Source organism: Oncorhynchus tshawytscha, linkage group LG05 (assembly GCF_018296145.1).
Source record: "Oncorhynchus tshawytscha isolate Ot180627B linkage group LG05, Otsh_v2.0, whole genome shotgun sequence".
NCBI classification, from domain to species: Eukaryota; Metazoa; Chordata; class Actinopteri; order Salmoniformes; family Salmonidae; genus Oncorhynchus; species Oncorhynchus tshawytscha.
The window spans coordinates 83,234,409-83,251,192 of NC_056433.1; the positions used below are offsets into that span (position 1 = coordinate 83,234,409).

General features: G+C 48.2%; 1 protein-coding gene across 2 annotated transcripts in view; it reads right to left on the reverse strand.

The window, feature by feature from the left end:
* LOC112251449 (insulin receptor-like) overlaps positions 1-16,784 on the reverse strand; it is a 174,797-nt gene that overhangs the window by 28,646 nt on the left and 129,367 nt on the right. For both annotated transcript variants that reach the window (XM_042322551.1, XM_042322550.1), the window contains exons 4-7: positions 9,702-9,841; positions 3,493-3,640; positions 3,118-3,329; positions 1,014-1,140 (exon numbers count right to left, since the gene is read on the reverse strand). In XM_042322551.1, the coding sequence (XP_042178485.1) occupies positions 1,014-1,140; positions 3,118-3,329; positions 3,493-3,640; positions 9,702-9,841 (627 nt within the window). The remainder of the gene's footprint in view (positions 1-1,013; positions 1,141-3,117; positions 3,330-3,492; positions 3,641-9,701; positions 9,842-16,784) is intronic.

Sequence of the window (16,784 nt, forward strand, 5' to 3'; positions counted from 1 at the left end):
CTGACAACCGCAGACCACGTGTAAACACGCCAGCCCAGGACCTGCACGTCTGGCTTCTTCACCTGCGAGATCGTCTGAGGAGGCCTGTCCATGCTTTCTACTAGACAGTGGAACATTGCTGCAGGGACTTGAGTCCATTCAGCCACAAGAGCATTAGTGAGGTCGTGCACTGATGTTGGAGCGATTAGTCCTGGCTCACAGTCGGCGTTCCAAATTCATCCCAAAGGTGTTTGGTGGGGTTGAGGTCAGGGCTCTGTGCATGCCAGTCAAGGTCTTCCACACCAATCTTGACAAACCATTTCTGTATGGACCTCACTTTGCGCATGGAGGCATTGTCATGCTGAAACAGGAAAAGGCCTTCCCCAAACTGTGGCCACAAAGTCGGATGTACAGAATTGTCTAGAATGTCATTGTATGCTGTAGGGTTAAGATTTCCCATCACTGGAACTAAGGGGGGGCCCGATCCATGAAAAACAGCCCCATTCCTCCCCCGCCAAACTTTACAGTTGGCACTATGCATTCGGGCAGATAGCATTTGCCAAACCCAGATTCGCCATTGGACTGCAAGATGGTGAAGCGTGATTCATCACTCCAGAGAACGCATTTCCACTGCTCCAGAGACCAATGGCGGCGAGCTTTACACCTCTCCAGCTGACGCTTGGCATTGCGCATCGTAACTTTGTGTGCGGCTGCTCGGTACATGGAAACTCATTTCATGAAGCTCCAGATGAGCAGTTCTTGTACTGAATTTGCTTCCAGAGGCAGCTCGGTAGTGAGTGTTGCAACCGAGGACAGACCATTTTCACGCACTACGTGCTTTCAGCACTGGGCGGGGCCCGTTCTGTGAGATTGTATGACCTAGCACTTCGCAGCTGAGACAATGTTGCCCCTAGATGTTTCCACTTCACAATAACAGCAGTTACAGTTGACCAAGGCATCTCTAGCTCTAGGAGATAGTAACCTTGTCCCACAGGGCAAGAGCATAACTTACTCATGTATCGTTTTATACTTACGCCTCTTTGTAGAGGACCATGAAGCCCAGTAGGTCTCTATAGTCTGGCGGCCAGAAGGGTTCCCACTTGAGGAGGATCTTGTCCGACTGTGTGCGCACCGTGGTGAAATTCAGGAACTGGGTCTCACCTGGTGACCAAGAAACAGAGACAAACAGAGTGATCAGGGCGAATCAGGGAGGTGGGAGAATAGCCATATTGTAGAAGAGGGAACTAAAAATGCTGGGTAACTGAAACAACCCCAGTGCTTCACTGTAAATACAGATTGGAGGACTGACCTACGGACCACTTTTATCCAAAGCAACTTACAGTCATGCGAGCATCCATTTTCGTATGGGTGGCCCAAAGAGGGAATCTTAACCCACGATCCTGGCGTTGCAAGCCCCACGCTCTATCAACTGAGCCATAAAGGATCACTAAATACTCGATAGTAAATGTTAACTGTATGAGACGCCTTGGGTAAAAGTGTCTGCTACATGACGACTATATGTGACTCGTTTCAGGAAACTAGGTGTATGTCGAGCATCACTACTTCACAGGAGAGCTATTTGAGCGTAAACTGTTTTTTTTTCATTTATCAAAATGCAGTCGAAATGAGAACAGAAGACTGTTGTATAAATCACCTGTCTCCGGATTACATCTTCAAACTAAGGGCAACCATGGCATTCGTGACAGAGAGGGAGAAGCGTCCATCCATGTATACGAGTAAGATAGTCTAGCTAGCTACATTTTCAGATATTACACGTTTCTCATTTTGCCAAAAAGTCATCAAGTTAAAGTGTATTGCTAGCTAGCTAGCTAATGTTAGCTGGCTGGCTCGGTAGCTCACGTTACATGTATGATCTGTGTAGTAATATTATTCGTATCTCAGAGCCATTTGCATTGCTAGTTATCACCTAAAGTTAGCTAGCTAACATTGAACCTGGTTGGTTAACTACCTGCAGATTCCTGCAGGGTAGTAAAGTTGTAAATTGGGATTATGGTTCATTGTTTAGCTAGCTAGCTACATGTCTAAACAAAAGACTCCACTATGCAAGTAACTGCAGTACCAGTCAAAATGTTGGGCACACCTACTCATTAAAGGGTTTTTCTTTATTTGTACTGTTTTCAATTTTCTACAACATAGAAAATAGTAAAAATGAAGAAAAACACTTGAATGAGTAGGTGTCCAAACTTTTGACTGGTTATATATTTCAATAGAATGTTTATGACGTCACTGCGACAACTGTCGTAGCTGGTAAATTCGCTTTGATTATCTACTCTGATTTCAGAGCACTCTCGTCTGAGTGTGCCAGAGCGCAGAATAACAGACAGATTTACCAACGCTCAACACCCGTTAAATATGGACGTGTCAGTAAACTTTGGCAAAAAAAAAGCGTAATCAAATTGTTGCCAGCAGCTCAGTTGTAGTCACCAACACTCTGGATAACAAAAAGACAGCCTAACCAGCTCTGCTAGGGAGATTAAAATGGTCAGTGTGAGGTGTTTTCTCATTTGTGTCTGGAAGTAGCTAGCAAGCTAGCCAACATTAGCCAATTAGGTTGGGTGCTTGACTGCTGTTTGGTAAGAACGCACGGATCAACCCTACTCTTCGGCCAGAGCATCCAGTGTGCTCTCTGAACAAACGGACAATCTGACAACACTCTTGAGTTTACGAACACCCAGACTTACACTCGGGCACTCCAGATTAAATTTACCAACACACCCGTAGTACAAACCAGCCTTTAGTCTTGAACTCTTTGGTTGTTTACTACATTACCTTACTCACTCTGTTTAGCACATGGCCTCACATGTGAATCCTTAAAGAGATGGGCGGGGCTAAAGCTTAAGAGGCTGTGAATTATGCTGAATAGGCAAAGAAGAACTATCTAGTCGGTACCAAAACAGTCAAGGGCCATTTTCTCAAAAGTGAAGTTAAAAGCATAATTACTTTCCTATTGTTCCTCAACTATAGTGAATGATATACCATTTTGTAGCTCTGAGTCTCTACTTTTAATCCAATGCAAAAAAAACACCATTTCAAATGTTGCTACATAAGACCAAATCGAGCCGGTCGGTCACATAATACGATCATGTTTGTCTAAAGTTCCACGTTGGCTGGTCTTACAGGAGGCCTGGTCTCTATCGGTCCTGCCGATTTCATTCTTGATGCCTCTCTCCTTAGTGCCTGTCACCACCTCCATCTTGCGGATCTCAGACATGCACAGCTTGGAGTTGTGCAGGAAGAACATGCGTCCTTGGAGGATGGTGAGGTTGTGTTTGTCCCAGTCCCACAGCTGACGCAGGTTCTGGTTGTCCAAAGCATAGAACGAGTAGTTCCTGATAAAGTACATAGAGAGAGAGAGGTTGAGAAAAATGAACAACAAGCCTAAAGCAGTAGAACAAAATCATAAATCTGCACACTGGTCTCCCAGGTACTATGTTAATTCAGGCAACATTTCAAACCCTAGTGTGATATAGCGCACTACTTCTCAAGACCTACCCATCTTGGGTCGGCGTCTCTCCCCGGATGACGCGTAGCTTGCGGAGGAAGGAGAGAGAGACAAGGGCATAGGCTCTCTTGATGGTCAGGTTGCCTGTTATCTCCTCCAGTTGACCCAGGTTAGCCTCCAGCTCTGCAGCTATGTTATCTGATGTTGGAGGAAACAGACAGACAATGAGTCAGGCAGTCAATCAGTTAACCTCTGCTGCTATGAGAGGAAACAGACAGACAATGAGTCAGGCAGTCAATCAGTTAACCTCTGCTGCTATGAGAGGAAACAGTCAGTTTCCGCACCCCCGTGGACATATAATTAGCAATAATTGGGGCGGCAGGGTAGCCTAGTGGTTAGAGCATTGGACTAGTAACCGAAAGGTTGCAAGTTCAAATCCCCGAGCTGACAAGGTACAAAATCTGTTGTTCTGCCCCTGAACAGGCAGTAAACCCACTGTTCCTAGGCCGTCATTGAAAATAAGAATTTGTTCTTAACTGACTTGCCTGGTTAAATAGGTAAGGTAAAACATTTTTTTTTTTTTTTTTAAAAACATCTCCATAAAAATCTGTCAGTTTAAGATAGAGATATCTGTTTTGCATTGGATGCATCTCAATCGCTCACTTCAGCTGACGGTCACACTTCCACATCTGCGGTGAAAGGTGACAGAGCGGTGTTTGTTATGACCCCTCTATGGAAAGGTGACAGAGCTAGAGTGGTGTTTGTTATGACCCCTCTATGGAAAGGTGACAGAGCTAGAGTGGTGTTTGTTATGACCCCTCTATGGAAAGGTGACAGAGCTAGAGTGGTGTTTGTTATGACCCCCTCTATGGAAAGGTGACCGAGCTAGAGCGGTGTTTGTTATGACCCCTCTATGGAAAGGTGACAGAGCTAGAGTGGTGTTTGTTATGACCCCCTCTATGGAAAGGTGACCGAGCTAGAGCGGTGTTTGTTATGACCCCTCTATGGAAAGGTGACAGAGCTAGAGTGGTGTTTGTTATGACCCCCTCTATGGAAAAGTGACAGAGCTAGAGTGGTGTTTGTTATGACCCCTCTATGGAAAGGTGACAGAGCTAGAGTGGTGTTTGTTATGACCCCCTCTATGGAAAGGTGACCGAGCTAGAGTGGTGTTTGTTATGACCCCTCTATGGAAAGGTGACAGAGCTAGAGTGGTGTTTGTTATGACCCCTCTATGGAAAAGTGACAGAGCTAGAGTGGTGTTTGTTATGACCCCTCTATGGAAAAGTGACAGAGCTAGAGCGGTGTTTGTTATGACCCCTCTATGGAAAGGTGACAGAGCTAGAGCGGTGTTTGTTATGACCCCTCTATGGAAAGGTGACAGAGCTAGAGTGGTGTTTGTTATGACCCCTCTATGGAAAAGTGACAGAGCTAGAGTGGTGTTTGTTATGACCCCTCTATGGAAAGGTGACAGAGCTAGAGCGGTGTTTGTTATGACCCCTCTATGGAAAGGTGACAGAGCTAGAGTGGTGTTTGTTATGATCCCTCTATGGAAAGGTGACAGAGCTAGAGTGGTGTTTGTTATGACCCCCTCTATGGAAAAGTGACCGAGCTAGAGTGGTGTTTGTTATGACCCCTCTATGGAAAGGTGACAGAGCTAGAGTGGTGTTTGTTATGACCCCTCTATGGAAAAGTGACAGAGCTAGAGTGGTGTTTGTTATGACCCCTCTATGGAAAAGTGACAGAGCTAGAGTGGTGTTTGTTATGACCCCTCTATGGAAAGGTGACAGAGCTAGAGCGGTGTTTGTTATGACCCCTCTATGGAAAGGTGACAGAGCTAGAGTGGTGTTTGTTATGACCCCTCTATGGAAAGGTGACAGAGCTAGAGCGGTGTTTGTTATGACCCCCTCTATGGAAAGGTGACAGAGCTAGAGTGGTGTTTGTTATGACCCCTCTATGGAAAGGTGACAGAGCTAGAGTGGTGTTTGTTATGACCCCTCTATGGAAAGGTGACCGAGCTAGAGCGGTGTTTGTTATGAAAGGTGAGACTCTCACAAGCACGTTCATGTCGGTTGTTTTGCTCTAGACATGTCTGAAGATCCTCGGTACCAGTTCAAAAACAATGAATGGAAGTATATATGGAGACTGTTTAGTGCCAAAAATAAGGAGTTAAACACAGCAAAAACAACAACAATCCTGATCTTTCTAATATCTCTCAGATAAAGGACAGACACTTCAGAACAAACTTTGTTTATATTTTTTTTTGGGGGGGGGAGGTTACTATCTGGTCCATGTAGTGAATCTGTTATTCAAAATGTTTGTATGGGATAAAAGCAGTAAGGCCAAATTAAAATGATCCCCCCCAAAATTGCAATTATTATTATTATTATTATTTTTCACTTCAAGAGGTCTTAAAATTCTAAATCAAATACCAAAATGATCCTTGGTATGACTTGGGGCGGCAGGTCGCCTAGCGTTAGTATTACCTCATTCTAAAATTGATTCAATTGTTTTTTTCTCCCCCTCAATACCCCCAAACGACAAAGTAAAAAACGGGATTTTGTTTAAAAAAAAATATTTAAAAAATAACTGAAATATCACATTTACCTTCAGTTAGTATTCATACCCTTTACTCAGTACTTTGTTGAAGCACCTTTGGAAGCAATTATAGCCTTGAGTCTTGGTATGACGCCACAAGCTTGGCACACCTGTATTTGGGGAGATTCTCCCATTCTTCTCTGCAGATCCCCTCAAGCTCTGTCAGGTTGGATGGGGAGCGTCGCTGCACAGCTATTTTCAGGTCACTCCAGAGATGTTCGATAGGGTTCAAGTCCGGCCACTGGCTGGGCCACTCAAGGACATTCAGAGAATTGTCCCAAAGCCACTCCTGCATTGTCTTAGCTGTGTGCTAAGGATCATTGCCCTGTTGGAAGGTGAACCCACGCCCCAGTCTGAGGTCATGAGCGCTCTGGAGCAGGTTTTCATCAGGGATCTCGCTGTACTTTACTCCGTTCATCTTTCCCTCGATCCTTAATAGTCTCCCAGTCCCATCTGCTGAAAAACATTACCACGGGGGCCTCCCTAGTGGCACAGTGGTCTAAGGCACTGCATCGCAGTGTTAGCTGAGCCACTAGAGATTCTGGGTTCAGGCTCTGTCGAAGCCGGCCTGTGACTGGGAGACCCTTGGGGCGGCGCAGGGATGTCCTTGTCCCATTACGTACTAGCGATTCCTCTGGCTGGCTTCCGGGATAAGTGGGCATTGTGTCAAGAAGCAGTGAGGCTTGGTTGGGTTGTGTTTCGCAGGGCGTCCATCTCTAGGAAGAGTCTTGGTGGTCCCAAACTTCTTACAATTGGCCACTGTGTCCTTGAGGAACTTCAGTGCTGCAGACATGTTTTGGTACCCTTTCCCAGAATGGTGCCTCGACACAATCCTGTCTCGGAGGTCTACGGCTAATTCCTTCAACCTCATGGCTTGGTTTTTTCTCTGACATGCAGTGTCAACTGTGGGACCTTATATAGACAGGTGTGTGCTCCTTTCCAAATCATGAATTTACCACAGATGGACTACAATCAAGTTGTACAAACACCTCAAGCATGATCAATGGAAACAGGATGCACCTGAGCTCAATTTCGAGTCTCATAGCAAAGGGTCTGAATACTTATGTAAATAAGTAAAAACAAATATCTGGGGTGTTGTGTGTAGATTGATGTGGGAAAAATGCTAATCCATTTTAGAATGAGGCTGAAACGTAAGAAAATGTGGAAAAAGTGAAGGGGTCTGAATACTTTCACTGTATATATCTCCCCCGGTTTAGACAAGGCTTAGACTGTAATGAGTTAACCGTGCTGCTATGAGAGGAAATAGTCAGTAACCCAGTTAGTTAACCTCTGCTTCTATCTGAGTAAACAGTCAGTTAGTTAACCTCTGCTGCTATATTGACTGAGGTAGCGAGAGGAAAGAGAGTCAGTTCAAATAGTGATTGAGGTGAGTTTCAGTATAAAGCTTATCAAAAGTCTGTTAAATGACCAAATTATATATTGGGTTGTGAGGGCGGAAGGTTGTGAGGGGGGTAGGTAGGGAGGGCGGGAGGTAGTGAGGGCAGGTAGGTGGTGAAGGGGGTAGGTGGTGAAGGGGGTAGGTGGTGAAGGGGGCGGTAGGTGGTGAAGGGGGCGGTAGGTGTTGAAGGGGGCGGTAGGTGGTGAAGGGCGGTAGGTGGTGAGGGCGGTAGGTGGTTGGTAGTGAGGGTGGTTGGTTGGTAGTGAGGGTGGTTGGTTGGTAGTGAGGGTGGGTGGTTGGTAGTGAGGGTGGGTGGTTGGTAGTGAGGGTGGGTGGTTGGTAGTGAGGGTGGTTGGTTGGTAGTGAGGGTGGTTGGTTGGTAGTGAGGGTGGTTGGTAGGTAGTGAGGGTGGTTGGTAGTGGGGGTGGGTGGTTGGTAGTGAGGGTGGGTGGTTGGTAGTGAGGGTGGGTGGTTGGTAGTGAGGGTGGGTGGTTGGTAGTGAGGGTGGTTGGTTGGTAGTGAGGGTGGGTGGTTGGTAGTGAGGGTGGTTGGTTGGTAGTGAGGGTGGGTGGTTGGTTGGTAGTGAGGGTGTTTGGTAGTGAGGGTGGTTGGTAGTGAGGGTGGGTGGGTGGGTGGTTGGTAGTGAGGGTGGTTGGTTGGTAGTGAGGGTGGTTGGTTGGTAGTGAGGGTGGTTGGGTGGTAGTGAGGGAGGGTGGGTGGTTGGTAGTGAGGGTGGTTGGTTGGTAGTGAGGGTGGTTGGTTGGTAGTGAGGGTGTTTGGTAGTGAGGGTGGGTGGGTGGTTGGTAGTGAGGGTGGGTGGTTGGTAGTGAGGGTGGTTGGTTGGTAGTGAGGGTGGTTGGGTGGTAGTGAGGGTGGGTGGTAGTGAGGGTGGTAGGTTGGTAGTGAGGGTGGTAGGTTGGTAGTGAGGGTGGGTGGTTGGTAGTGAAGGGTGGGTGGTTGGTAGTGAGGGTGGGTGGTTGGTAGTGAGGGTGGTTGGTTGGTAGTGAGGGTGGTTGGTTGGTAGTGAGGGTGGTTGGTTGGTAGTGAGGGTGGTTGGTTGGTAGTGAGGGTGGTTGGTTGGTAGTGAGGGTGGTTGGTTGGTAGTGAGGGTGGGTGGTTGGTAGTGAGGGTGGGTGGGGGTGGTAGGTAGTGAGGGTGGGTGGGTGGTAGGTAGTGAGGGTGGTTGGTTGGTAGTGAGGGTGGTTGGTTGGTAGTGAGGGTGGGTGGGTGGTTGGTAGTGAGGGTGGGTGGGTGGTTGGTAGTGAGGGTGGGTGGTTGGTAGTGAGGGTGGTCGGTTGGTAGTGAGGGTGGTCGGTTGGTAGTGAGGGTGGTCGGTTGGTAGTGAGGGTGGTCGGTTGGTAGTGAGGGTGGGTGGTAGGTGGTGAAGGGGGTAGGTGGTGAGGGCGGGTGGTAGTGAGAGTGGTTGGTTGGTAGTGAGGGTGGTTGGTTGGTAGTGAGGGTGGGTGGTTGGTAGTGAGGGTGGGTGGTTGGTAGTGAGGGTGGGTGGTTGGTAGTGAGGGTGGGTGGTAGGTAGTGAGGGTGGGTGGTAGGTGAGGGTGGGTGGGTGGTAGTGAGGGTGGTTGGTAGTGAGGGTGGGTAGGTGGTAGTGAGGGTGGTTGGTAGTGAGGGTGGGTGGTAGTGAGGGTGGTTGGTTGGTAGGTTGGTTGGTAGTGAGGGTGGTTGGTGGTAGTGAGGGTGGTTGGTTGGGGTGGGTGGTAGGGGGTGGTTGGTTGGTAGTGAGGGTGGGTGGGTGGTTGGTAGTGAGGGTGGGTGGGTGGTTGGTAGTGAGGGTGGGTGGTTGGTAGGGTGGGGGTGGTTGGTAGTGAGGGTGGGTGGGTGGTTGGTAGTGAGGGTGGTTGGTAGTGAGGGTGGGTGGTTGGTAGTGAGGGTGGGTGGTTGGGGTGGTTGGTAGTGAGGGTGGGTGGTAGGTGGTGAAGGGGGTGGTAGGTGGTGAAGGGGGTAGGTGGTGAAGGGGTAGGTGGTGAGGGCGGTAGGTGGTGAGGGCGGTAGGTGGTGAGGGCGGTAGGTGGTGAGGGCGGGTGGTTGGTAGTGAGGGTGGGTGGTTGGTAGTGAGGGTGGGTGGTTGGTAGTGAGGGTGGGTGGTTGGTAGTGAGGGTGGGTGGTTGGTAGTGAGGGTGGGTGGTTGGTAGTGAGGGTGGGTGGTAGTGAGGGTGGTGGTAGTGAGGGTGGTTGGTAGTGAGGGTGGGTGGTAGTGAGGGTGGTTGGTAGTGAGGGTGGTTGGTAGTGAGGGTATCCTGTACTTACTTCCTCCACGGATCTTGATAACCAGGCTACCGTTGAGCACAGTGCATCCTCTAAGAGCCTGGGCTGCTGTCACAGAGTCTACGATCTTCACCCCCGAACACATCTTAGGACATAGGCCCGCGCACGGAGTACAGTTCAACCTGCAGAGAGGGAAACACACACCAGTTACAGAACACTGTCACACACTTTACACATGGCAGCGTCACCTCACAATATGCTAGCTAATAAGGAACTGTTATTTCATCCAAGCAAAGGAATTCTATAACTGTTAGTCTGTGTGATTCAAATCAGTGCTGTCAAAGTTTGAGATAATCCTCACGAGAAGCCCGACCGGTTTGTTCTTACATCCCCACGTCACTTCCTTATCCAACAGGTGAACAACGTCGCCGGAACAGGAACACTTTCTCTTGTCACCTCTAAATCAAACCGCCTTGAATGTTTGTGTCAGCCCTATCTCACAGGAATGGAACGGGGTGGAAGGACCGTGGCACTGGGACGAGTTGGCCCCTTTCCGGCTCTTCTGAAAATACAGAATTTTACAAGAGGAGTGGACAAAAGTGTTGAAAAGAGGTTGAACTACACATCATGACCAAAAGTATGTGGACACCTGCTCGTCTAACATCTCATTAATATGGAGCTGGTCCCCCCCTTTGCTGCAATAACAGCCTCCACACTTCTGGGAAGGCTTTCCATTAGATGGTGGAACATTGCTGTGGGGACTTGCTTCCATTCAGCCACAAGAGCATTACGGAGGTCGGGCACTGATATCGGACAATTAGTCCTGGCTCGCAGTCGGCGTTTCAATTTATCCCAAAGGTGTTCGATGGGGTTGAGGTCAGGGCTCTGTGCAGGCCAGTTAAGTTCTTCCACACCAATCTCAGCAAGCCATTTCTGTATGGACCTCACTTTGTGCACACGGGGCATTGTCATGCTGAAACAGGAAAGGACCTTCCCCAAACTGTTGCCACTGCACAATAACAGCAAGTCAATAACTGACTTGTTGGAAAGGTGGCATCGAATGACAGTGCCACATTGAAAGTCACTGAGGTCTTCAGTAAGGCCATTCTACTGCCAATGTTTGTCTATGGAGATTGCATGGCGGTGTGCTTGATTTTATACACCGGTCAGTAACGGGTGTGGCCCGAAATAGCCTAATCCACGAATTAGAAGAAGTGTCCACACACACACACACACACACACACACACACACACACACACACACACACACACACACACACACACACACACACACACACACACACACACACACACACACACACACACACACACACACACACACATACATACATACATACATACATACTCTGTCTACAAGATAACAGTCTGGAGTCCAAGATTTGGCCTTATATACACTGGAGCCAGGAGTCTACCAATGGTGAAATACTTAAATTGTAACGAAAAACCGTTGTGTAGTAATAAAGTAACAATATTATACTACAACTATACAAGTAAATCTGTGTATTATATTATATATACACACTAATACATGACTATATGTTATCAGTACACTTGATTCAAAGTATTTTCTAGATATTGGAGTCAAATTCGAGTCAAAGTGTGTGGTGTCAGGGATTCCTGTCTGCTTGTACACCCAGAGGTAGGGCTTTTGGGGTGACCGTATCACCGCCACACTAACAGTCATGAGTGCAGTAAAATTCCAAGGCAACGGTCACGGTAATCTCCTTTTTATGCACTCTGGACATGCGTTGGTAGTACCCAACTCGCTAATGATCATCAGGTCCGAATGGCCTGGTCCTCAGGGCTCTATTGTCCCCCTTACCACTCTGGCATCAACGCAATGGAAAATCACATTAAACACTTATCATCAAAACAGTATGGTGCTTTAAATGAATTTTTTTTTTTTTTAAACTCACCACACTGTGATTGATCAATTTTGAAGAAATAAGTTCAACGGGTTCAATGGAGAGCCCATGGCATACAGAGAACTGGGTAGCTGCAGGAACAGGGTTGGAGAGCCCATGGCATACAGAGAACTGGGTAGCTGCAGGAACAGGGTTGGAGGGCCCATGGCATACAGAGAACTGGGTAGCTGCAGGAACAGGGTTGGAGGGCCCATGGCATACAGAGAACTGGGTAGCTGCAGGAACAGGGTTGGAGAGCCCATGGCATACAGAGAACTGGGTAGCTGCAGGAACAGGGTTGGAGAGCCCATGGCATACAGAGAACTGGGTAGCTGCAGGAACAGGGTTGGAGAGCCCATGGCATACAGAGAACTGGGTAGCTGCAGGAACAGGGGAACAGGGTTGGAGGGCCCATGGCATACAGAGAACTGGGTAGCTGCAGGAACAGGGTTGGCATACAGGCCCATGGCATACAGAGAACTGGGTAGCTGCAGGAACAGGGTTGGAGGCCCATGGCATACAGAGAACTGGGTAGCTGCAGGAACAGGGTTGGAGGGCCCATGGCATACAGAGAACTGGCTGCAGGAACAGGGTTGGAGAGCCCATGGCATACAGTAGCTGCAGGAACAGGGTTGGAGGGCCCATGGCATACAGAGAACTGGGTAGCTGCAGGAACAGGGTTGGAGGGCCCATGGCATACAGAGAACTGGGTAGCTGCAGGAACAGGGTTGGAGGGCCCATGGCATACAGAGAACTGGGTAGCTGCAGGAACAGGGTTGCAGGAGGGCCCATGGCATACAGAGAACTGGGTAGCTGCAGGAACAGGGTTGGAGGAACTGCCCATGGCATACAGAGAACTGGGTAGCTGCAGGAACAGGGTTGGAGGGGCCCATGGCATACAGAGAACTGGGTAGCTGCAGGAACAGGGTTGGAGGGCCCATGGCATACAGAGAACTGGGTAGCTGCAGGAACAGGGTTGGAGGGCCCATGGCATACAGAGAACTGGGTAGCTGCAGGAACAGGGTTGGAGGGCCCATGGCATACAGAGAACTGGGTAGCTGCAGGAACAGGGTTGGAGGGCCCATGCACGCTCCTGAAACAGTGGTTGACGTGTGGGCTTGCAATAACCGTCGTAGCCTACGAGGCATGAGTGAAAAAAACTAACCAGTAGCCTCCATTCGCTATTCCCGAGTGCATAAGGATGACAGGTCTTTAACCCCCTGCATCCTGTTTCCTGTTCCTGACCATTTGATAAAACGGCTCAGTCTAAATCTAAATAAAGTGTTACATGTTTTAGTAAAGACAATATGAAATAGTCTGATGGGTGAAAATATGATCACTTGATGAGAGAACAGCGTGTGCAGACAGAGAACAAGGTTGTTTTTCTTGGACAACTTTCTCAAATCATCAATATTCTATAGTCGCCTCATGCAGCCCATATGTGTTTTGATTTGTAAGACATTCTAAAGTTGCCAAATAACTCTAAAATCTACCTCATAGGACCCATTTCAAATGATCACTTTTACTCTCAACATAACCACTTCATTTGAACATTTGCTCCAGAATAGGAAAAAATATATAATTTCTATTTTATTCAGCTAAGTTCAATTGTATTCTTCTTACTATAAAATCATAATATAAAATACTGTCAGGGGACTTAAAAGCATATATTGTCTGCTAAATGAACAAGCCTAAAAGCATGAAGCCAAATAACACACTGTAGGGCCAACTCATATTCCATTCTTCTGAAATACATGTTCTTCAAATCATGTTTCTTTAGACCTGCCTAAAACAATACATTGATTTATTATATATATATACTTTTTTAAGATTGTAGATGTTCCAAAGGCGATGCATTAAGTGGCTTGTACGCGTGGAGGCCAGGAAATGCTGTGTTTATGGTAATCAACGGTCAATTACCGCGAGGCGCTTTTCTTTTTTACATGACAATAACCGGATGACAAAATGTCATGAACGCCACAGCCCTACCCAGAGGAACTTATTATTCATTTAAAGGAAACAAGTCCTCCAGACAGACCAAGCAGCTTTGGAGACGGCGCCTCAGCTCATTGATCAGGTCTGAAAGAGTCTTTCACCAGGACGACACGCAGCAATGTGGATCACCTGTTGCTAGGGAACGCCAACTACAGTCCCAACTGTCTGTGAATGGAGTTTTATTCACAACAACAAACGTAAACATAGAAATAAAAACAAAAGAGATTATACTTTTATGGGTCTGATTCCTTTGAAGCCATGGAATAACAACAGGGGATTAGACTATCAGTTTCTACAGTAAGATCCCCAAGTACAGTAAACCCAATTAGGAGAATAATTCCTTCTGATGTTTAACTACTATCAAACAACACCTTGAAATAGAATGAAACATATTGAATGAGTGCAGATCCAGGGATTTGTATAATTCTCTAAATGAATTTGATAATACATTAAATGAAGCCAAAGGCTTATGGGGGAATTAGATTATGTAATCGCCCTCATCTGCAGTAGCTTGCTGGGGGACCCGGGAGACTCTCTCCTGCCTCGTTAGTTTAGAGTTGTAACACACAGTCAACACAACATGGCTGGAGTACTAACCTCCTGTCCTACCGCTCCACAAGTACAGTAAACCCAATTATGAGAATAATTCCTTCTGATGTTTAACTACTATCATACAACACCTTGAAATAGAATTTAAAATATTGAATAAGTGCAGATCCAGGGTCTGTGTCTCTGTGTGTGTGTCTCTGTGTCTGGTGTCTCCATCTCAAACAAAGGACAGAGAAAGACAGGAAGCGAGTGAAAATCAGAGAAAGGCAAGTGAGAAGGACAGAGAGAGAGGGAACAACAAAGAGAGTGTGTACGAAAGGGAGAGAGACAGGAAGCGAGTGAAAAGGACAGAGAGAGAGGAAGCGAGTGAGAAGGACAGAGAGAGAGGAAGCGAGTGAGAAGGACAGAGAGAGGAAATGGAATGAAAACAAATTGAATGGGAGAGAGACAGGAAGCGAGTGAGAAGGACAGAGAGACAGGAAGCGAGTGAGAAGGACAGAGAGAGAGGAAGCGAGTGAGAGAACAACAAAGGGAGTGTGTACGAAAGGGAGAGAGACAGGAAGCAAGTGAGAGAGAACCACAAAGGGAGTGTGTACGAAAGGGAGAGTGAGTGACAAGAAAAAACAAAAGGGAAATGGAATGAAAAATATTGAATGAGTGCAGATCCAGGGTCTCTCTCTCTCTCTCTGAGAAACAAAGGACAGAGAGAGACAAGAAGCGAGTGAGAAGGGGAGAGAGACAAGAAGCGAGTGAGAAGGGGAGAGAGACAAGAAGCGAGTGAGAAGGGGAGAGAGACAAGAAGGGAGTGTGTAAGAAGGGGAGAGAGACAGGAAGGGAGTGTGTAAGAAGGGGAGAGAGACAGGAAGGGAGTGTGTAAGAAGGGGAGAGAGACAGGAAGGGAGTGTGTAAGAAGGGGAGAGAGACAGGAAGGGAGTGTGTAAGAAGGGGAGAGAGACAGGAAGGGAGTGTGTAAGAAGGGGAGAGAGACAGGAAGGGAGTGTGTAAGAAGGGGAGAGAGACAGGAAGGGAGTGTGTAAGAAGGGGAGTGAGACAGGAAGGGAGTGTGTAAGAAGGGGAGTGAGTGAGTGTGAGAGAAACGGAACGAGAGAGGGGAAGTGGTTGTGCAGTGGAAGTGTTTATGTGGTAGGGCTCAGTGAGTGTCTTCCTGCCATCTCCTCTGATACAAAGAGCTGATCTGCCAGCTCTGATAGCGTTGCCTTTCAGGAATTCATTCACAAAAACAGCCGCCGCAGAGCATTCAGAGACTCTCCAGTTCATTCACAAATAAGCATTAGTTTTTTTGTTTGTTGATGAGTGTCAAAATAAAGGAAAAAAATGGCCAGAGAAAGACAGGAAGCGAGAGAGGAGGACAGGAAGCGAGAGAGATGGGGGGAGAGCAAGAAAGGGAGTGTGTACGAAAGGAAGTGGGAGAGAAATGGGGAGAAAGAGAGGAAGTGGTTGTGCAGTGGAAGTGTTTATGTGGTAGGGCTCAGTGAGTGTCTTCCTGCCTTCTCCTCTGATACAGAGAGCTGATCTGCCGAGCTCTGATAGCGTTGCCTTTCAGGAATTCATTCACAAAAACAGCCGCCGCAGAGCATCCAGGGACAGAGTAAAAAGGGACTTTGCCAGTTCATTCACAAATGAGTACTCGTTTAAAAAAAAATGTTATCCCCCTCAAAAAGAACATAATCCCGCTTCCAGTCTTGGCATCCCCTCCACATGTACGGTATCTGTTTTAGACATGAACTAAAAGGCCTTGTCCACCCACGCTCTAGTCTACAGCGCTCAACCCTCAGTGTCACACTATTTAAGGCCTCCAGCTCACCGTTAGTTGCTCATGTGGAAACAAATGGGAAGAAATGGAGGGAGAGAAAGAGACCGGGAGAGAGGGTAAGGAACCGGGGTGAGAGGGGAGGCGGTGCGGGTTGTAGGGGGAGGCTGAGAGGAGACGTGGGTGTTGTAGGGGGAGGCTGAGGGGGAGGCGGTGGGGTGTTGTAGGGGGGGTTGAGGAGAGACGGTGGGTGTTGTAGGGGGAGGTTGAGGGGAGACGGTGGGTGTTGTAGGGGGGTTGAGGGGAGACGGTGGGTGTTGTGGGGGGAGGTTGAGGGGAGACGGTGGGTGTTGTAGGGGGGCGAGGGGAGACGGTGGGTGTTGTAGGGGGAGGTTGAGGGGAGACGGTGGGTGTTGTAGGGGGAGGTTGAGGGGAGACGGTGGGTGTTGTAGGGGGGCCGAGAGGGGAGACGGTGGGTGTTGTAGGGGAGGTTGAGTGGAGATGGTGGGTGTTGTAGGGGGCGAGGTGGAGACGGTGAGGGTTGAGGGGAGACGGTGGGTGTTGTAGGGGAGGTTGAGGGGAGACGGTGGGTGTTGTAGGGGAGGTTGAGGGGAGACGGTGGGTGTTGTAGGGGAGGTTGAGGGGAGACGGTGGGTGTTGTAGGGGAGGTTGAGGGAGACGGTGGGTGTTGTAGGGGAGGTTGAGGGAGAGAGAGGGGAGACGGTGGGTGTTGTAGGGGGAGGTTGAGGGGAGACGGTGTGTGTTGTGGGGGGGAGGTTGAGGGGAGACGGTGGGTGTTGTATTATAAAACAAGACTTATTACTGCATGACTGACAGACAAACTAACTTCCTCAGGCAGACCATTCCGAGAGGTGGCTTCCGCGA